Here is a 22,500-nt window from a genome sequence, read left to right as displayed (position 1 = left end):
ATCATTCAGAAATGACAAATAAGAAGTGTGTTTCATTGCAGCTAAACAGCACTTCAAAAAATCTGAGAAAGCTGTTAATGCTGGACCATTATGCGGAGAGATTGGTAGCCAATTCATTAACTTATTTGTGTAAGCATCAGCTATGATGCTTTTGTTTCCAAATCTATCACTAAGAATTTTCTTTGCTTGCACATAGTCAGCATCAGAGTTAAAGTGCATTAACATTTTAATGGCATTCTTTACCTCACCAGTTGTATACCTCTCTAAGTAGGCAAGTCTCTCTTTACCAACAGAAGTTTTAGACTCTACATAAGTTTCAAAGTTTTTCAACCAACTTGGAAATTCCATGGGTTCTCCATCAAAAGTGTTAGGCTCTATTGGAGGGAGGCTCCACTTGGGATCAGGTATGTTGATTGCAAAGGTTCCCCCAGGATGGGAAAAGGATTGATGATTCTGTCTCACATTATTCACATTATTAGGCATGTTGACATTATGAGTGTGTCTACGAGAGCTTGGTACAAGACTTTGAGCTGTAGGGTTGAGATTTATTACCTGAGGTTCACTAAATATTTGTCCATCTACTTCATTTGTCATCAATTCATTATCTCTATTGCAAGAAGAAGGTTTCTGTGGGTCATGGAATGTAACATATTTGTGAGGCATGGCATTGTCACTTTGTTGATTTGCAATTGCTTGTGCTTTCATTTCATTTTGTGACTCTATGTATTGTTGAAGATAACTTTGCTTCTCTACACTTTCATCATTACCTGGAAGCATTTTTACTTCTTCTTCAACTAAGCTAAGAGCATTAAGTTCTGCACTAGCAACTGCTAAATCTCTCTCTTTCTTTTTCTTTGAGAACATTGCTTCGTCTCTTGCTAACATAACTTCTGCATCTGCTTTAGTCTTAGCTAACATAACTTCTGCCTCTGCTAAACTATCATGATATTCCATTTCCTTTCTAAGTCTGGCTACCTTTGCTGCTGCTTCTTGCTTTCTTTGTGCTGCTGATGAACGTGATGAAGTAGATGAGACTCTAGAATGTCTAGACCGTTTGCTGGAACAAATTGATCCTCTGTCATTCTTTAACTCCTTTCTTTTACATTCTATACTTTCTAATATTTCATGGTGAACTTGTTGATTGTGTTCCAGCTCTTCATTTAGCTCCTCTGACCTTTCTGGCTCTAGTTCCACCAGCTTTGTGTATTCCACATAATACTGATGAAATGCCTCTATTACTTCACTTGACATGGGTTCTAATTCAAAGGGGCTAATTACAATTTTTAATCCTTTCTTAATTTTGCTGGTAACACTGCTCCATTTACGCTTACAGGACTCTGCTCTTCCTTTGGTTACACTGACTTGATATTCTCTTCCTTTATCGGTTGGCACTCGCTCCCTGACACTAACTTCTTCAATACAAGTTTGATCCCTGTCCACTTGCTCACCCTCACCTTCCCTAAGGCCATCTACGGCATTAATTTCCTCAGTATCAGACATATCTAACAACTTAATTGTATCAATACTGAGACACTGAAAGAGCAATTTAAAATTACCACTCTTAATACTAGCTAATTGTGGGTAATTTTCACTTAGGCTACTCAATTCAGTGCACATACATACTATTATACTTTCTTGCCTGTGACCATGGGTTCTACAAAATGGTGGCGAGGCACAGTGGGTAGAAGGGAGTGGTTGTCGTCAAGGGTAGAGCTGACCCCGGGGCCTCAGAGGTCAACCTATAGGCTTACGTCAGCGTCCCCTCGTCCTGTGACTCACTCTTGCTACGGTTTCACATGGAGCCAATTTCTTGCTTGTAGGCCGAGTTCTTACTGTAGCCGCACCGGCTGGGCATCAATTGGCTCTCAGGTGATCTGTTTTACTGATCACACCCATCATCGTAGGGTCGAGGAAAGGCAGTTCTCTCTCTGACGTTTATTGATGAGGTAGGCATGACCGTAAGAACTGCGAACAAGTTCTCGGTCTCAATTTCTTACAAAATAACATTATACACTGATATTAAACACTTTCAACATATTACAATATTCATTAACAATACATGCAATTGACTTAGCACTATGACAATCAGTTTTTACTACAAAATTAAAGTATTTACCTCGGTCACCATCCTGCCCGTCTTTGTCTGAGCGCGACTTGGCCGTGAGTGATGCCCGAAGGCGACTAGCAGGTTAACCCCACACTACCAACAAGTGAGCATCGGCTTCGGTGTTTAATATAGCATTAAATACTGATACTCACACATATTACACGTTTTCATGCAAATAGAAAACTATTGAACATTTCACTTATATATGCCGAGGAATAATCACATGAGGTACATACGCTTTACACACAGTAACATTTATTCTCTTCATTACTAACATGATGTAACCATACAGGAACTATCATGGTGTGTATGTCATGTGTCACTGATTCTGTAACTTTGACCTTATTTGCTACTACTGTGGGTTTATCATCTTTAGGCTGAGTTGCTTGTGCTGGCACCCTTTGGCTCTCAGTTCTTGTCATATCATCATTGTGAAGAGCTGTGGGATGGTATCTCTGACATGCTTTACAAACTTTCCTTCTTCTACAATCCTTTCCTTTGTGACCCATTTTTAGACACCCTCTACATAACCATTTTTCTTTAGCAAATTTGTACCTAGTATTACCATCAAGTTTGGCAAATTCCTTGCAATCATCTAAATCATGATCCTTTGTACAGTAGTGACAGAATCATCCTTTCCTTTCCTGGTCCTTGGGATACTGTTTGTTGGCTTGTACATTTACTTTACTTTGGAATGACCGCAATGGTTTTTCCTCAATTGCTTTAGCCATGAAAGTTCTACTCCCTCTATTCTTTGTCATGATGTTTGATTCCCTTGGTTTCCAATTGGTTGCCTTTGTTTGAGTTTTGATCCAATCGTTTACTTCCCTACTTACTGAATTCCAGGAAACAAAGGGATTGCTTGCTCCTTTTGCTTCTTTCTGGACAAATTCACATAACATTTCAAAGGGTGGGTGGTGCTCTTCATCACTACTAGGAGAGTTGTTATTACTGTTAGTATCAAGATATATCATTACTTGCTTTCTCCAGTCATGAACAATATGTTCAGGGAGTTTTGCTAGCACCTTTCTCTGCTCTCTAGGGTCATTCAGAAATGACAAATGAGAAGTGTGTTTCATTGCAGCTAAACAGCACTTCAAAAAATCTGAGAATGCTGTTAATGCTGGACTGTTATGCGGAGAGATTGGTAGCCAATTCATTAACTTTTTTTTGTGTAGGCATCAGCTATGATACTTTTGTTTCCAGATCTATCCCTAAGAATTTTCTTTGCTTGCACATAGTCAGCATCAGAGTTAAAGTGCATTAACATTTTAATGGCATCCTTTGCCTCACCAGTTGTATACCTATATAAGTAGGCAAGTCTCTCTCTACTAGTAGAAGTTCTAGATTCTACATAAGTTTCAAAGTTTTTCAACCAACTTGGAAATTCCATGGGTTCTCCATCAAAAGTGTTAGGTTCTATTGGAGGGAGGCTCCACTTAGGATCAGGTATGTTGATTGCAAAGGTTCCCCCAGGATGGGAAAAGAATTGATGATTCTGTCTCACATTATTAGGCATGTTGACATTATGAGTGTGTCTATGAGAACTTCTTACAAGACTTTGAGCTGTAGGGTTGAGATTTATTGCTTGAGGTTCACTAAATATTTGTCCATCTATTTCATTTGTCATTAATTCATTATCTCTATTGCAAGAAGAAGGTTCCCTGGGTCATGGAATGTAACATATTTATGAGGCATGGCATTGTCACTTTGTTGATTTGCAATTGCTTGTGCTTTCATTTCATTTTGTGACTATGTATTGTTGAAGATAACTTTGCTTCTCTACACTTTCATCATTACCTGGAAGCATTTTTACTTCAACTAAGCTAAGAGCATTAAGTTCTGCACTAGCGACTGCTAAATCTCTCTTTCTTTTTCTTTGAGACTATTGCTTCTGCCTCTGCTAAACTATCATGATATTCTATTTCCTTTCTAAGTCTGGCTACCTTTGCTGCTGCTTCTTGCTTTCTTTGTGTTGATGAACGTGATGAAGTAGATGAGACTCTAGAATATCTAGACCGTTTGCTAGAACAAATTGATCCTTTGTCATTCTTTAACTCTTTTCTTTTACATTCTATACTTTCTAATATTTCATGGTGAACTCGTTGGTTGTGTTCCAGTTCTTCATTTAGCTCCTCTGACTTTTCTGGCTCTAGTTCCACTAGTTTTGTGTATTCCACATAATACTGATAAAATGCCTCTATTACTTCACTTGACATGGGCTCTAATTCAAAGGGGCTAATTACAATTTTTAGTCCTTTCTTAATTTTGCTGGTAACACTGCTCCATTTACGCTTACAGGACTCTGCTCTTCCCTTGGTTACACTGACTTGATATTCTCTTCCTTCGTCGGTCAGCACTCGCCCCGACACTAACTTCATTACAAGCTTGACCCTTGTCCACTTGCTCACCCTCACCTTCCCTAAGGCCATCTACGGCATTAATTTCCTCAGTATCATACATATCTAACAACTTAATTGTGTCAATACTGAGACACTGAAAGAGCAATTAAAATTACCACTCTAATACTAGCTAATTGTGGGTAATTTTCACTTAGGCTACTCAATTCAGTGCACATACATACTATTATACTTTCTTGCCTGTGACCATGGGTTCTACAAAATGGTGGCGAGGCACAGTGGGTAGAAGGGAGTGGTTGTCGTCAAGGGTAGAGCTGACCCCAGGGCCTCAGAGGTCAACCTATAGGCTTATGTCAGTGTCCCCTCGTCCTGTGACTCACTCTTGCTACAGTTTCACATGGAGCCAATTTCTTGCTTGTAGGTCGAGTTCTTACTGTAGCCGCACTGGCTGGGCATCAATTGGCTCTCAGGTGATCTGTTTTACTGTTCACACCCATCATCGTAGGGTCGAGGAAAGGCAGTTCTCTCTTTGACGTTTATTGATGAGGTAGGCATGACCGTAAGAACTGCGAACAAGTTCTCAGTCTCAATTTCTTACAATATAATATTATACACTGATATTAAACACTCAACATATTACAATATTCATTAACAATACATGCAATCAACTTGGCACTATGGCAATCAGTTTTTACTACAAAATTAAAGTATTTACCTCGGTCACCATCCTGCCTGTCTTTGTCTGAGCGTGACTTGGCCGTGAGCGACGCCCGCAGGCAACCACACTCTACTAACAAGTGAGCATCGGCTTCAGTGCTTAATATAGCATTGAATACTGATACTTACAAATATTACACGTTTTCATGCAAATAGAAATCTATTGAACATTTCACTTATAAATGCCGAGGAATAATGACGTGAGGTACATACGCTTTACGTACAGTAACAATATATATATATATATATATATATATATATATATATATATATATATATATATATATATATATATATATATATATATATATATATTTTTTTTTTTTTTTTTCTCCATATCATTGAATTAATCATTGCTTGCAGGGCCACAGTAAAATCAACTGGTGGGCCACTTGTGGCCCGCGGCCCTGCAGTTGGATCACACTGTGCTAAGATATTATTGTAGAGTGGACTAGAATGTTGGCAAAAAAAGATGAGGTAAAACTTTTATTTTTTTTTTTTTTAGCAGGAGGGACACAGGCCAAAGGCAACAAAAATTCAATAAAAAAAATAAGCCCACTGAGGAACAGGCTGAATGTAGGCAAACTTCCAGCAAGAAGGAAAGGTAGATGTTGACAAAGTTGAAAGAGTTTGACTAGGCAAAGTGCAATCACAGAGGCCCAGCTTCAGAGAACAATAGGAGGGATCCCATCAGGTCCATTAGCCTTCCGAGTGTTTAGGCCAGTGAGGGCATAGAAAACATTATTGCGAAGAATTTTAATAGGTAGCATGAAGTAGTCAGAGGGTGGAGGAGAGGGAGGAACAAGCCCTGAATCGTCCAAGGTAGAGTTTTTAGGTCACACACTGCAACAATATGTCACAATATCATGTAAACATTAGGCTCATACATTATCTACCATTTGAAAAACCCAGCATGATATCAATGATACAAACCTCAGATACATTATGAATTAATCACAGAAAGTATGAAAGCTGAGTGTGTGTGTGTGTGTGTGTGTGTGTGTGTGTGTGTGTGTGTGTGTGTGTGTGTGTGTGTGTGTGTGTGTGTGTGTGTGTATATATATATATATATATATATATATATATATATATATATATATATATATATATATATATATATATATATATATATATATATATATATATATATATATATATATATATATAAGCTGCTTTAGCTAGAGATGAGATGTGAAGTTTCCAGTTTGGATTATAAGTAAAGGACAAAAGGAGGAGGTTCAGTGTAGAAGAGGAGGATAGCTGAGTGTCATTGAAGAAGAGGGGGATGGATATCTGGAAGATTGTGTCAAATTGATAGATGGAAGATGGAATTTTTGAGGCATTTAACAATACTAAGTCTGCTCTCCCCCCAATCAGAAATTTTAGAGAGATTAAGAGGCAAGCATTCTGTGGCTTCCCTGCATGAGCTGTTTACTTCTTGAAGAATTGGACCGCTACAAAAAGATGTGGAAAAGTGCAGGATGGTACCATCAGCGTAGGAGTGGGTGGTTTGGTTTAGATCATTGATGAATAATAGGAAGAGAGTGGATGCCAAAACCCATAAAAGAGTGTGTTTTGTCCTCACATCTGGTGTGATGCAACGCTGTAGCCATGCAGTATTACCATCGCATCTAAAACCGTGTCTCTCTCTCTCTCTCTCTCTCTCTCTCTCTCTCTCTCTCTCTCTCTCTCTCTCTCTCTCTCTCTCTCTCTCTCTCTTTCTCTCTTTTCCACCCTTTCCTTCCCTCTCCTTTTCCTGATCTCCCCCTTCCCTCCCTCCTTCCATATCTCTCTCTCTCTCTCTCTCTCTCTCTCTCTCTCTCTCTCTCTCTCTCTCTCTCTCTCTCTGTGTGTGTGTGTGTGTGTGTGTGTGTGTGTGTGTGTGTGTGTGTGTGTGTGTGTGTGTGTGTGTGTGTGTGTGTGTGTGTGTGTGTGTGTGTGTGTGTGTGTGTGTGTGTGTGTGTGTGTGTGAGAGAGAGAGAGAGAGAGAGAGAGAGAGAGAGAGAGAGAGAGGAGAGAGAGAGGAGAGAGAGGAGAGAGAGGAGAGAGGAGAGAGAGAGAGGAGAGAGAGAGAGAGAGAGAGAGAGAGAGAGAGAGAGAGAGAGAGAGGGGAGAGAGAGAGAGAGAGAACGATCCTGAGGATTGCTAAGTTGAAAGAGAATGATTGAGAATGAAAATGGATGGAAAGCGCATAAATGCGAAGGAAATGGATGGAGAAAAATGAAAAGGAGTAAGTGACAGGAAAAGAGAAATACTTATTTCTCAATACTTCCTCTCTCCCTCTGATTCTTCACTCACTTCTCACCCTTGCTGCTAGTTAGCCTCCTATAGCTTCTATCCTTCTCTCTGTAACTTCATCTCAAGTTTCCTTTCTGACCATTCCATTGGTAGACAGTCACTGTTCTTCTCCTAAATCTATTAACAGTGGTGTTCCTCAGGGTTCTGTCTTTTCACCCACTCTCTTTCTATTATTCATCAATGATCTTCTAAACCAAACTTCTTGTCCTATCCACTCCTACACTGATCATACCACCCTGCACTTTTCCACATCTTTATTCATAGACATCCAACACTTCAGGAAGTAAACAGTTCACGCAAGGAAGCCACAGAACACCTGACTTCTGATCTCTCTAAAATTTCTGATTGGGGCAGAACCAACTTGGTATTGTTCAATGCCTCAAAAAACTCAATTCCTCCATCTATCAACTCAACACAATCTTCCAGACAACTACTCCATCTTCTTCAGTGACACTAAACTGTCCCCCTCTTCTACACTGAACATCCTCAGTCTGTCCTTTTCTTATAATCTAAACTGGAAACTTCACATCTCATCTCTAGCTAAGACAGCTTCTATGAAGTTACGTATTCTGAAACATCACTACTTTTCTCAATCCCCCCCCCTGGCTACTAACTCTGTACAAAGGCTTTATCTGCCTATGCATGGAGTACGCTTCAAATGTCTTGGGGGGGAGGGGGGGGTTCCACTCATATCGCTCTTTTAGAAGGGGTGGAATCAAAAGCTTTTTGTCTCATCAACTCCTCTCCTCTAACTGACTGTCTTCAACCTCTTTCTCATCGGTGCAATATTGCATCTCTAGCTGTCTTCTACCCCTATTTTCATGCTAACTGCTCTTCTGATCTACTAACTGCATGCCTCCCCTCCTCCCATAGCCTCACTGCATAAGACTCTTCTTTCTCTCACCCCTATTCTGTCCACCTCTCTAATGTAAGAGTTAACCAGTATTCTCAATCATTCATTCCTTTCTCTGGTAAATTCTGGAACTCCCTGCCTGCTTCTGTATTTCCACCTTCCTATGACTTGAACTCCTTCAAGAAGGAGATTCCAAGACATTTATCCTTCAATTTTTTACTACTGTTTCAGACCCTTTTCGGGTACCACCTTTTCAGGTACCAGCATCTCCGTGGGCTTTTTTTATTATGTATTTTTGTTGCCCTTGGCTAGTGTCCCTCCTATGAAAAAAAATAAATAAATAAGAGAGAGAGAGAGAGAGAGAGAGAGAGAGAGAGAGAGAGAGAGAGAGAGAGAGAGAGAGAGAGAGAGAGAGAGAGAGAGAGAGAGAGAGAGAGAGAGAGAGAGAGAGAGCACCAAACCTTATTTGTTTGCATCGAGCTTCTTCAGCGGGATCACATTTCAGACTGAATTACTGTCTTACCCTGTGTCTTTCCTCCAAATATAAAAAAAAAACAAAGGAAATATTTATAGAAACTATAAATTAGTAATAAATGGCAGCTTTTGCTTATGCTCAATGAGATACATCCTTGATGCTGGTCTTCCAGCCAAAACTCTAATATAATCTTTCCATCTCAATAACGAGACCACTACGCTACTTTGTAATCACAGTTGATTTCATACGAGCAGATCCTTTCACATGTTCAAGTATATGTTTTTTATCACCGATGATCATTGAGACAGTCGTGTGACTTCAGCCAAGCAACCTGCCAATGTTCATTGGTGTTTTGCCCTTTCCCAAGCATTTTATTGTATCTAATTTCACTTCATTGAAGATGGCTTTCCTTTTCTTCAAAGCACTGCCATCAGAAGAGTCTGACTTAAGCTTGAGATCCATAATGAAGGATAAAAAGTCCAAAAAAGACAACACAAATAAAAGAAAGCAAATGTAGCACAATCCCATGTGGTGTACAACCAGAGAATGTAGACAAAGCCATCTTCCTCGTACAGCACCATGTGGCAATATATTTGTAAATTTATGGGAGATGGTGACATAACCACAAAACTCCATAAGTTAAGGATATAAACCAAGGACCCCCATATAAATACTGAGAGAGAATGGAAGGAAAAAGAAAGAAGGAAAAAGAGAGAGATGAAGGATAAAAATTTGAGAAATCCATGTTTTTGTTCTCTCTCTCTCTCTCTCTCTCTCTCTCTCTCTCTCTCTCTCTCTCTCTCTCTCTCTCTCTCTCTCTCTCTCTCTCTCTCTCCCTCTCAGCTAAACAATATGATTGAAGAGATAGACAGGATAAAGCATATATGGCATTTAAGTTTTCTCCCAAGATGTGCCCTATTTGATCCAAAATACTTTTTCTGTGAACACACCTTACACAACAATAACCAATTTACTCCACTTGCAAAGATCTACCAATCTCGGAGAAAAAAGAATTTACTAATGTTTGTGTCTTTTTCCCACAGGTATACATCAGGAAACAATACTGACATTCAACTATGGGTGCAAAACCAGTAAGTGATGCTTTGGATTTCTTTTGAGTTTAATACACTCTACACAAACAGGAATTTCATTGATGTTTCCACCATACAGAATAAATATACCATCTTCCATTTCACAATTAAGTTTAGCTAATAAATATTGCTGCCATTACAGAGAATGAAAACAAAGAAATTCTACATAACATACCATAATGTAAAATTATTGGTACAATGGATCATACCTGAATCCTCAAGAGCTCTATTATTTTTTCTTGTGTATTGTATGGATGTGCATTTCTTGACTTTACATAGACTTTGTTTTGTATGTTCTTTCAAAGCACAAAACTGAAATCCCTATCTTGACAATCTTGACATGGCACAACAGGAATAACATTTGATATCATTAAGAAAGCCTTGTATTGCTTATTCATGGCTAGCTTATATAATGAGAGTGGAATTCTGAGTCATTCATACTTGACCTAATTTAAAACTTCTGGGCCAATCACCTCAAAACTTCTAACATGTTGCTCCACTAACATAGAGAGAAATTTAAAGAGAAAAATCAGGTTCCTATCTCCCTTAAAAAGAAAATAAGTAATGTTCATAAAACTATCATAAATTCCAGCAATGGTCAGCATGAACATAACATTCCACAGACAGAGAAGTCTATGATTAAACTTAAGATTGTTCCATAAAATATGATGCTCTTCCAGTGACAATTTGATTAACATATTTCAGTCTCTTAATTCAAAATTACATACATTAACTTATTTTGTATTATTCTTTCAGTCCATTCAAGTTCCAATATGTAATTGTTTGCCCACTGATGGCCTGCCCTATGTAAGTATCACTGTATTATCTCTTCATCCTTCATTGGGAACTAGAATTATGGGAAACTATGCACCTCTCATTCTAACTGCTGCAGTAAGAGATGAAAGACAGAAATAGGGGAGTTGAAAGGAAGAGATTGGAATTAGGGGTAGGAGTCTGGAGGAAGGAAACTGGATTAAGAGTTGGGTGTGATGAGACAAGAGTTATGAGAGGGAGATTTAAGTTTAGTGAGCACCAAACTGATACATCATACATGACATCCCTCAAACTACTGTCCTATTGCTTTAATTTCCTGCCTGTCTAAAGCTTTTGAATTTATCCTCTACAAGAAAATTCTTAAACATCTATCACTTCACAACCTTCTATCTGATCACCAGTATGGGTTCTGTCAAAGCTGCTCTACTGATGATCTCCTGACTTTCCTTACTGAGTCTTGGTCATCCTCTTTTAGAGATTCTAGTGAAACTATATCTGTTGCCTTAGATAAATGAAAAGCTTTTGATAGAGTCTGGCACAAAGCTTTAACTTTCAAACTACCCTCCTACAGCTTCTATCCTCTATCCTTCTCTCTGTAACTTCATCTCAAGTTTCCTTTCTGACCATTCCATTGCTGCAGTGGTAGAGTCATTGTTCTCCTAAACTTATTAACAGTGGTGTTCCTCAGTGGTGTTCTGCCCTGTCACCCACTCTCTTCCTATTATTCATCAATGATCTTCTAAATCAAACTTTTTGTCCTATCCACTCCTACACTGATGATACCACCCTGTCCTTTTCCACATCTTTTTGTAGACTTCCAATCCTTCAGGAAGTAAAAAGTTCAAGCAGGGAAGCCACTGAATGTCTGACTTCTGATCTCTAAAATTTCAGATTGGGGCAGAGCAAACTTAGTATTGTTCAATACCTCAGACTCAATTCCTTCATCTATCATCTTGACACAACCTTCCAGACAACTATCCCCATTTTCTTCAGTGACACTCAACTGTCTCCCTCTTCTACGCAGAACATCCTTGGTCTGTCCTTCACTGATAATCTAAACTGGAAATATTGCATCTCATCTCTAGCTAAAACAGCTTCTATGAAGTTAGACATTGAGTCGTCTCTACCAGCTTTTCTCACCTTCCCACCTAACTCTGTATAGGGACCTTATCCATCCATGTATGGAGAATGCTTCACATGTATGGAGGGGTTCCACTCATACTATTCTTTTAGACAGGGTGGAGTCAAAAGCTTTTTGTCTTATCAACTCTCCTCTAATTGACTGTCTTCAGCCTCCTTCTCATTGCCACAATATTGTATCTCTTACTGTCATTTACTGCTGTTTTCATGCCAACTGCTTTTTTAATCTTGCTGACTGCATGCCTCCCCTCCTTCTGTGGCCCCGCTGCCCATGACTTTCTTTTGAAGACACTTATTCTATATTTTTGGCTAATGCGTTCGACTTTGTTCAGGGACCAGCACCTCAGCGGGCCTTTTTTCTCTCATCCCTATTCTGTCCACCTCTCTAATGCAAGAGTTAACTAGTATTCTCAATCATTCATCCCTTTCTAAGGTAAAATCTGGAATTCCCTGCATGCTTCTGTATTTCCACCTTCCTAAGACTTGAACTCTCTCTCGAGGGAGGTTTGAAGACACTTATTCTGTATTTTTGGCTAATACTTTCAACTCTGTTCAGGGACCAGCACCTCAGTAGGCCTTTTCTATCTTCCAATTCTTGGTACTCTTGGCCAGTGCCCCTCCTACTTTGAAGGAGAAAAAAAAAAGGGAGAAAAAAAGGCTAGCCAAGATGAAAATCAATTAGAAACATTATGGTGGTGAAATAATCACGGTAGCTTGTTCAAGGACAGGAATTAATGAGATGTAAACCTTTAGACTCCACCCTGTTTAGGAGAGCTAAGCGAATAGTGTCCCCACGTGGGAGCAGTACTCCATACATGAATAGATAAGACTCCTGTATAGAGAAAGCAACTAGAAGGAAAAGTACTGACAGAGACAAAATTGAACACTTACTTCATGGAAGAGGTGTAAATTTTTCAGTTGAGATTTTTTGAAGGACAGTCCAAGTATGTTTAGCGTAGATGAGGAATATCATTTATAAAATAATAGGAATAGGGTGGATGCTAGGACAAAGGCATGTAGAACACTATTGTTAGGTTTAGAACAACAGTGGCCATCTACCATTATAATGATAGAACAGCTAGAGAGGAAACTTGAGATAAAGGTGCAGAGATGGATGGAAGCCATAGGAGGGAAGCTTGGAAATTAAAGATTTATGTCAGATCAAAAGATTTTGATATATATAAAGCAATAGCAAAGGTTTCACTGAAATCCTGAAGTAAGAATGACCATGATCCAGTTAGATAAGATAGATTGCCAGTGTATCATCCTTTATACAATTCAAACAGATGATCCTTAAGATTTGGGCAGACAACACACGGATGGTTAGGAGGTTTACATCTCTCCTCCCAAGTATGTACCTCCCAAGGAGTGGCACACAGATGTTGTAGAAGTAGGTGTCTACTGTCTCCTCCTAGCTATAAATATATTAAATTTTATTGATACTTTTATTCCAACATTACAGAAAGCTTATGAAGCTGCAATGAAAGGTCACCTATCAATTATTAGTCATTACCTCACAATGAGAGGTAATGTGAATGCTACATACGGAGGAGAGACTATGTTGCATGCAGCATGCAAAAATGGACGGGAAAATGTGGTGCATTTCCTCTTGAAAATAAACTCATTGTGTGTCAACCTGCGGAATAATGACAATGAGACAGCACTTATGTTGGCTGCAGGACATGGATATAAGGACTGTGTACAGCATCTTCTTGAAAACAACTTCAGGGTAAGCTATAAATTCATACAAGTAACCCCTGGGTATAGAAATTCAAATGAACTTGGATGTATGGCAACTTGGATTTTCAACATGGCATATAAATTGCTTTGGCATTTATATAAATTGCATCAAAAAGGATATGATATTCTTAGCAGTGTACATTCAGCTTTACCCAGTTTTTAGGTTTTACCTGGTGGCAAACCTGTGCATTTGTTGGTGGCTGTAGTGATATATTTTCTTGTGTATGCATCCATGTATTCTTTGAATTACCTAATTATATTATGAAATATAACATATTATGCATTTCAGAGGGGGTTTCATAATTTTATGGACATAACTGAGTAACAGTTAAATTACACTCATCCTTAGACCTTTTTTTTTTTTCCAGATATCTTATAAAGAAAAAAAATGTCCAATTTTGGTAATACTTGTAAGGTTAACTAGAAAATTCTCAGATGACAATTGGCAGCTCTCACAGGGGTGTCTCAGTTATGCCTGAAAAACAATGTGTCACCTCTCAAATGCATAGTAGTATTATACTACAATTAAAGCATAACAATAACAAATTACTTTAGAGATGGCTTTTTCAGCAGTACTTCAGGTTGCAAATTTAATTTGTTCCAGAAGGCCACTTGTAACCTAAAAACTCATAACACAACAAATTTATTATTAAAATATTAATATAAAAATCAATTAACTTGGTACTTTATGCAGAGTAATTTTCCTAACAAATAACAATGCTGAATGATATATAAAACAAATAAGTGAAACAAAGTAAACAACAATAGCAAATCAAGTGGCTGTACATCCTTGTGAGGTCAACAGTGTGATCACCTCCTATGATTTCCTTAGTTTCTATGGTAATTACGTACATCCTTTATCTTACTAGCATCATCCTTAGCAATCAGCTTCTTGGGCAACATTGTGGCTTACTTAAATAAAGCAAAGTTTATGCAAAAACACAAAGAGTCCACTGAAAAGCACAAATGAATGTGGATGTATGTCTGTTCCCCCTACAAGAGCACAATGCTGAATGAAAGCAAGTGAGAGCAAGTGTTGCCAGGCATCTCTTTCTTTACCACTTGCCACCTGGTAGAAAACAAAGGCAGCTTCTATGTTCTGTCTGTTCAGATAGATGTTCATTATTTGAGAAAAACAAGATCAAACCACAAAAAGAAACTGTAAACAAGACCACATCAGGAAGGTACTGTTGCAAAGACTCTCAATCAGAACAAGGGCCAGATTCACTAGGATTACAAACTTTCTAAGTCCTTAAGTGGTGTGTATCTCCTGTAAGAGTGATTCATTAAACACTTACAAACTTCTTAAGGTACTCATTTTTCTTAAATTTAAGAACTTTTAGGGATCATGTAAGGCAACTTAACCCAGATCTATAAACACCTCTTCTCCACTATACAACACTATACAACAATGGAATTGCAAACTGTATTAGCATATGACTGTGCAATGAGGAGGGAGAGAGTGTTCAGAAATCTATGCAATTTTGAGGTGGATGATAAGCACTTCCTGAGATACTGTAGGTTTCTGGAGAGAAATACAGATAACTTTTACCAGGGATAAGAGATGAAGACAATGAATAACATGAAAAAAGATGATGGAAAAATTAGAACAAACAGGAAGAAACAGAAGAAAGAACAGGGAAAAAAAAAGGGAGTGAATAAAAAAAAGGATTAAGGAGAGAGAGAGAGAGAGAGAGAGAGAGAGAGAGAGAGAGAGAGAGAGAGAGAGAGAGAGAGAGAGAGAGAGAGAGAGAGAGAGAGAGAGAGAGAGAGAGAGAGAGAGAGAGAGATAGGTAGATAGGTAGATAGGTAGATAGATCAAAAATACCATATTTTGTTTTTAACCCAAACCCACTCTTTATTCCTTAACCTGTATAACTCATAACTTGAATAAACTGCAACATATTATCAACATTATACAGGTTGAAAAACCAGGCTTTCTAACAATGTAGCCTTCATGATCCATCTGAATGAATTTGAATCTAAGGAATACATTAAGTGTTAGTTCACTTGGTTCAGGAGCCCCTCGAACAACACACACAGGTCTCCTGGAAGCCTCAGAAGCTTATGGCCTGGTGTAGTTGTAAGTTTCCAAGACAAAAGTTTTCTTAGTCCTTATCATAAAAAAAAGGGATAGACAGCAGAGCTGAGCAAAAGACACAGCCAATGGCTGGCAATTATGCGCAAGTATTGTTTTCAATAAAATCTCAAGCACACAGAATTGTCTGCCAGTAAGTAGCTCATGGATGAAAAACATTAAAATTATATCACAAAAGTTTTTTCAGATTAAATGAGCTGCAAGATTTGCATGCAGTGAGCATGGAAAAGTCAATCTTCCAGTGCCATGTGAAATTTGGCAGGTCAAACAAATTTGAATGAATGTTTTGCTTGGCTTGGGCCACAATTTCCAAAACATCATCATATATTGGTAAAATGGCATAATGCAGTAAGAGTAATAAAAAATGCAAGAAACAATAATTAAAATACTCAGCAGAATGACTATTTGCACAGGAGACGAAATAGAACAGGTCTGAGAAAACAACACATGGGATCGAGTGTCACCTTAACATGGGGGATTATGAACAAAGGGGCAAGGGACCTCACTCTCACCTCAGTGAGTAACCTGTGACCTGGACAGCTGCCAGGCATGCTCTTTACAAATTTCTCATTGTTCTGTAAATGCTAACAATAGTGTTGCAAAACCCACCCTTACCATCTGCATCCAAGGCACAGGGATGTCAGCTGCTATACTTACAGGTAGTCATCAACTTACAACTGCAATCAGTTCTGAAAGACCAGTCATAAGTCGATTTGGTCATAAATCGACCTATGTTATAATTACCTTAGGTATATTACACAGTTTAGTAATATTATAATCATCTTTATAGAATGAGACTGAATGAGAATGAAAAAGGATAGGAGCATAAATGCACAGGGAACAGATGGAGGAAGAATGAAAAAGAGTAGAGAACAGGAAAATAGAGTACTTAATCCTCAATACTTCCTCTCTCCCTCTAATTCTTCATTCACTCCACACCCTTGGAGGAAGTGTGTTGTGCTGGGAGCTTTGTGCGGGCATGGGAATATTGTGAGTGTCTCCAGCTCTTAGCCTCCCAGGAGCTGGCCCAAAATTGTCTTAAGGAAGTGGTCATAAATGTGGTCATTTGTAAGTTGCATAAGTTATAAGTTGACGATTACCTGTACTTGTTTCCCGTGCTTTCTGCTGCACCCAGAAGAGGAGGTAGACAGACATGTGAGCGCACACGCACGCACCTACACGCGCGCGTGTGCATACACACATACATACACACACACACACACACACACACATACACACACACACACACACACACACACACACACACACATCACTACAAAAAACATAACTACATTACATTACAATTATAACACAAGTATATTACATCTCCATATTACATCTTCTCATAGAAAGGTGGAAATACAGAAGCAGGCATGGAGTTCCAGAGTTTACCAGAGAAAAAGATGAATGATTGAGAACACTGGTTAACTCTTGCATTAGAGGTGGACAGAATAGAGATGAGAGAAAGAAGAAAGGCTTGTGTAGTGAGACTGCAGGAGGATGGGAGCCATGCAGTTAGCAAGATCAGAAGAGCAGTTAACATGAAAATAGCGATAGAAGACAGCCAGAGATGCAACATTGTGCCGATGAGAGAGAGGCTGAAGACAGTCAGTTAGAGGAGAAGAGTTGATGAGAGAAATAGCTTTTGATTCTACCCTGTCTAGAAGTGGAACCCCCCTAGACATGTGAACCATACTCCATACATGGACAGATAAGGCCCCTGTACAGAGTTAGCAGCTGGGAAAAACTGGCAGACATCTTAGAACACCTAACTTCATAGAAGCTATTTTAGCTAGAGATGAGATATGAAGTTTCCAGTTCAGATTATAAGTAAAGGACAGACCAAGGATGTTAAGTGTAGAAGGGGACAGTTGAGTGTCAATGAAGAAGAGGGGATAGTTGTCTGGAAGGTTGTGTCAAGTTGATAGATTGAGGAATTGAGTTTTTGAGGCATTGAACAATACCAAGTTTGCTCTGCCCCAATCAGAAATTTTAGAAGGATCAGAAGTCAGGCATTCTGTGGCTTCCATGAATGAAATGTTTACTTCCCAAAGTGTTGGACACCTATGAAAAGACATGCAAAAGTGCAAGGTGGTATCATCAGCGTAGGAGTGGAAATGACAAGAAATTTGGTTTAGAATGTCATTGATGAATAATAAGAAGAGAGTGGGTGACAGAACAGAACCCTGAGGAACACCACTGTTAATAGATTTAGGAGAACAGTGACCATCTACCACAGCAGCAACAGAATGGTCAGAAAGGAAACTTGAGATGAAGTTACAGAGAAGGATAGGTGTAGGAGGGTAGTTTGGAAATCAAAGCTTTGTAGCAGACTCTATCAAAAGGTTTTGATATATCCAAGGGAACAGCAAAACTTTCAGCAAAATCTCTAAAAGAGGATGACCAAGACTCAGTAAGGAAAGCCAGATCACCAGTAGAGCGGCCTTGACGGAACCCATATTGGCGATCAGATAGAAGGTTGTGAAGTGATAGATGTTTAAGAATCTTCCTGTTAAGGATAGATTCAAAAACTTTAGACAGACAGGAAATTAAAGCAATAGGACAGTAGTTTGAGGGATTAGAACAGACCCTTTTTAGGAACAGGCTGAATGTAGGCAAACTTCCAGCAAGAAGGAAAGGCAGATGTTGACAGACAGAGCTGAAAGAGTTTGACTAGGCATGGTGCAAGCACAGAGGCACAGTTCCTGAGAACAATCGGAGGGACCCCATCAGGTCCACAAGCCTTCCGAGGGTTTAGGCCAGCGAGGGCATGGAAAACATCATTGTGAAAGAATTTTAATAGGTAGCATTAAGTAGTCAGAGGGTAGAGAAGAGGGAGGAACAAGCCCTGAATCGTCCAAGGTAGAGTTTTTAGCAAAGGTCTGAATGAAGAGTTCAGCTTTAGAGATAGATGTGATAGCAGTGGTGCCATCTGGTTGAAATAAAGGAGGGGAAGAAGAAGCAAAGTTATTGGAGATATTTTTGGCTAGATGCCAGAAGTCATTAGGGGAGTTAGATCTTGAAAGATTTTGATACTTTCTGTTCATGAAGGAGTTTTTGGCTAGTTGGAGAACAGACTTGGCATGGTTCCAGGCAGAAATATAAAGTGCATGAGATTCTGGTGATGGAAGGCATAAGTACCTTTTGTGGGTAACCTCTCTATCATGTATAGCATGAGAACAAGCTGTATTAAACCAAGGTTTGGAAGGTTTAGGTCGAGAAAAAGAGCGAGGAATGTACACCTCCATGCCAGACACAATCACTTCTGTTATGCACTCGGCACACAAAGATGAGTCTCTGACATGGAAGCATTCCAAGGAAAATCAGCAAAATACCTCCTCAGGTCCCCCCAACTAGCAGAAGCAAAATGCCAGAGGCACCTTCACTTAGTGGGATCCTGAGCAGGGACTGGAGCAATAAGACAAGATGAGGCAAAATCCGACTCACTTCCATGTAGTGCCTCCTGGGTAACGCTAACGACAGCGGTGGACCATGACAGGCCTAGCTAGCCAGTGGTCACAAGACACAGCTCAGGAAATACAGGTGATGCCTCGGAACGGACGGACCACTCGACAACGATCCCAGAACGACAATGGACCAAATTTAAGGAATATACATATAGCCACCATTAATGCCTAAAACACTGAATGACAAACTGGAAGAAGTGGTTGATATAACGACGGAGAGAAAAACTGAGATAATGGGAGTGTGCGAGACTAGTTGGTGAAGGAACTAAAATTATACATAACAACTACATGCTAATTTTTAAAGGAATGGACAGAGAAAGAAAATATGGTGTAGCTTTCATCTTAACACCAACATTTGCAGAGCAAGTTGAAAAAATATTTTATGTCAATGAAAGAATATTAGCAATAACTATAAAGGTGAATGTGGGAAAAGTTACATTACTACAGGTATATGCACCTCACCAGAGAAGGTGCCAAGAAGAAAAGGCCGAATTCTATCTTAAGCTGCAAGATACCTTAGATAGATGTGGAAATACTGATAAAATTGTGATGGGAGATCTAAATGCACATATCGGAGGGCAAAGGAATAACACAGAAAATGTCCTGGGAGCACATAGCATTGGCGAGAAGAATGACAAAGGTGAGAGACTGATAGATTTTTGTGTAGGTAACAGCATGGCATTGATGAATACCTTTTACCAACATAGAGCAAGTCATAAATGGAGTTGGTATCATTGGAATAGTGCTGTTGGTGACTATACTGAGAAATCAATGATTGATCTCTTTCTGACATATAATAAAGTATTTAAAAATGTCAAATGCATACCATCAGTGTCGTTCAACTCAGATCATCACTTAGTCCTTGCGACCCTTCATATCAGAAAGCCAAAATCTATGAAAAAAACTAGTCAGAGAAAGAATAAAAGTAGAGAATTTGAAAGAACCAGAAAAAGCTAGAACATACAAGGAAAAGTTTTCTGAAGTTTGTCCAAATGAACAAGAAATAAGAGACATTGAACAGGAATGGACAAAAATGAAAGATAATATTACACAAATAGCAAAAGAAGTATTGAAAACTAACAAAATAAGTTGTGGTAAGAAAAAGAGGACTACATGGTGGACGGACAAAGTTAGAGATGCTGTGAAAAAAGAAGAACCAAGCATTTAGACAATGGATGAAGAGACGCACCCCTGAAAATAGACTGGAATATGAGGTGGCTAGAAATGAAGCCGAGAGAATTAAAGCAAGAGCCAAGAGAGAGATTCACGGGAGAAACTAAGAAAAGAGCAGGGAACCAGAAAACTCATATACAGCATAGCAAAGAGCTACAAGAAAGGTGAAGATAATGTAGTAAATAGAGTTAAGAATAAAGATGGGATATTATTAACAGAAGAAAATGAAATAGATGAGAGATGGAAAGAGTATTTTTCAGAACTTTTGAACATAAAGGAAGTGGAAGACAAATGTGAAAATATTAGCCCAAGGCTCAATTTTTGCCCTGAAATATCAACAGAAGAAACGAGAGATGCTATTAAAAGAATGAAAAATGGAAAAAGCCCTGGAAGCGATGGTATATCTGTAGAACTGCTTAAAGGAAATGAAAATGCAATGGTCTGGTTGACAAGAATCTTTAACATAGCCTGGTGTGAAGGTAGAGTTCCTGAAGATTGGGGTAAAGCTATAATATGTAAAGTACCCAAGAAAGGCAATAGAACAGAATGTAAGAACTGGAGAGGGATTTATGAAAGAATACTTGAAAAAAGACTAAGAGCAGTTGTCAAAGAGAAATTAGAGGAAGGACAATATGGGTTCAGACCAGAACAAGGCACAACAGATGCAATTTTCACCTTGAAAATATTAATGGAAAAGTGCTGGGAATGGGACCAACCAATATACATAGCATTTGTTGATTTAGAAAAGGCTTTCAACAGATTACCAAGAAAATTAATATGGGAAACATTAGAAGACCCAGCATATGGTGTGGACAGAACACTAATCAAAGCTATCAAAAGCTTGTACAGAAAATGTGTCAGTGCTGTCAGAACACAAACAAGAGAAGACAATTGGTTTGATGTAAATGTGGGAGTTAGACAAGGGGGGGTAATATCCCCATTCCTTTTTATACTCTTTATGGATCAACGTATGAAAGGACTAAGGCTAGGAGGAGTCACTACACTGGCTTAAGCAGACGATATTGCGCTGGTTGCATACAAACCAAATGAACTGCAAAACGCATTGAGTAAATAGAACAATGTGCTAAAGGCAGCAAAAATTTAAATTAATGTAGGCAAAACTGAAGTAATGATGATAGCAAGACAAAAAGAAGAGGTAGAAATACGGCTAGATGGTGAAATACTAAAACTAGTGGAAGAATTTAAATATCTGGGAGTGAAGGTAGATGAAAAGTGCCAAATGGAAAAAGAAATTACAAATAGGATACAAAAGTACACAAGTAACTTGAGAATACTTTATCCACTGATGAAAGAGAAAGTAATACCAAAGAAGGTAAAAACTACAATTTACCAAACCATATTAAGACCAGTGTTAACCTATGGATCTGAAACTTGGACATTGACAGAGAAGCTGAAGAGCAAAATACAAGCAGCAGAAATTAGTGTTAAGATTAATAAAAGGTGTAACAAAATGTGACAGAATATGAAATGAAGTGATCAGAAGAGAGTTGGAAATAGAGAACATATTGGAGTTTGTAGAAAGAAGCCAATTAAGATGGTTTGGCCACGTCATGAGAATGAACAATCAACAATACCCAGCCAAATACTACAGATGGCAGCCTCAAGCTAAACAACCAGCAGGAAGACCGAGGAAAAAGGTGGAGGGATGGTGTGAGGAAAGCAACAAAGTCAAGAGGAAGAACCATGGAGGAGGTGGAGAGAGAGCAACTGTATGCAGATCAGGCCTGGTGGAGAGACTTCGTGAGATATCACCGCTGACAGGGCTACGGCCCTACCTGGTGTATGGTGAGAAAGGTGAGAAAGGACAAGATGAGATTGTGGTCGGAGGAGCCCAATGGAGAAGAGAGGGTGACAGCATAAGCGGAAGGATTAGAGGTCAGGAAAAGGTCAAGAAAGTTTGGCGTATTTCCAAGACAGGAATACGAGTAGGGTGTTGCACCAATTGCTCTAGATTGTAGAGGATAGCAAAGTTGAAGGCTAGTTCACCAGGATGGTCAGTGAAGGGAGAGGAAAGCCAAAGCTGGTGGTGAACATTGAAGTTTCCAAGAATGGAGATCTCTGCAAAAGGGAAGAGTCAGAATGTGCTCCACTTTGGAAGTTAAGTAGTCAAAGAATTTCTTATAGTCAGAGGAGTTAGGTGAGAGGTATACAGCACAAATAAATTTAATTTGAGAGTGACTCTGTAG

At 39.0% G+C, this 22,500-nt stretch overlaps 1 protein-coding gene across 3 annotated transcripts in view; it reads left to right on the top strand.

Moving 5' to 3' along the window:
• LOC135102047 (integrin-linked protein kinase-like) overlaps window positions 1–22,500 on the top strand; it is a 47,513-nt gene that overhangs the window by 1,695 nt on the left and 23,318 nt on the right. For all 3 annotated transcript variants that reach the window (XM_064006703.1, XM_064006701.1, XM_064006702.1), the window contains exons 2-4: window positions 9,854–9,901; window positions 10,658–10,708; window positions 13,278–13,544. In XM_064006703.1, coding sequence (XP_063862773.1) covers window positions 9,887–9,901; window positions 10,658–10,708; window positions 13,278–13,544 — 333 coding nt within the window. In that variant the 5' untranslated portion in view covers window positions 9,854–9,886. The remainder of the gene's footprint in view (window positions 1–9,853; window positions 9,902–10,657; window positions 10,709–13,277; window positions 13,545–22,500) is intronic.

This window comes from Scylla paramamosain, chromosome 7, assembly GCF_035594125.1.
Source record: "Scylla paramamosain isolate STU-SP2022 chromosome 7, ASM3559412v1, whole genome shotgun sequence".
NCBI lineage: Eukaryota > Metazoa > Arthropoda > Malacostraca > Decapoda > Portunidae > Scylla > Scylla paramamosain.
Note: the sequence above shows the minus strand (reverse complement) of the source record. Positions and strands in the feature narration are given on the sequence as shown.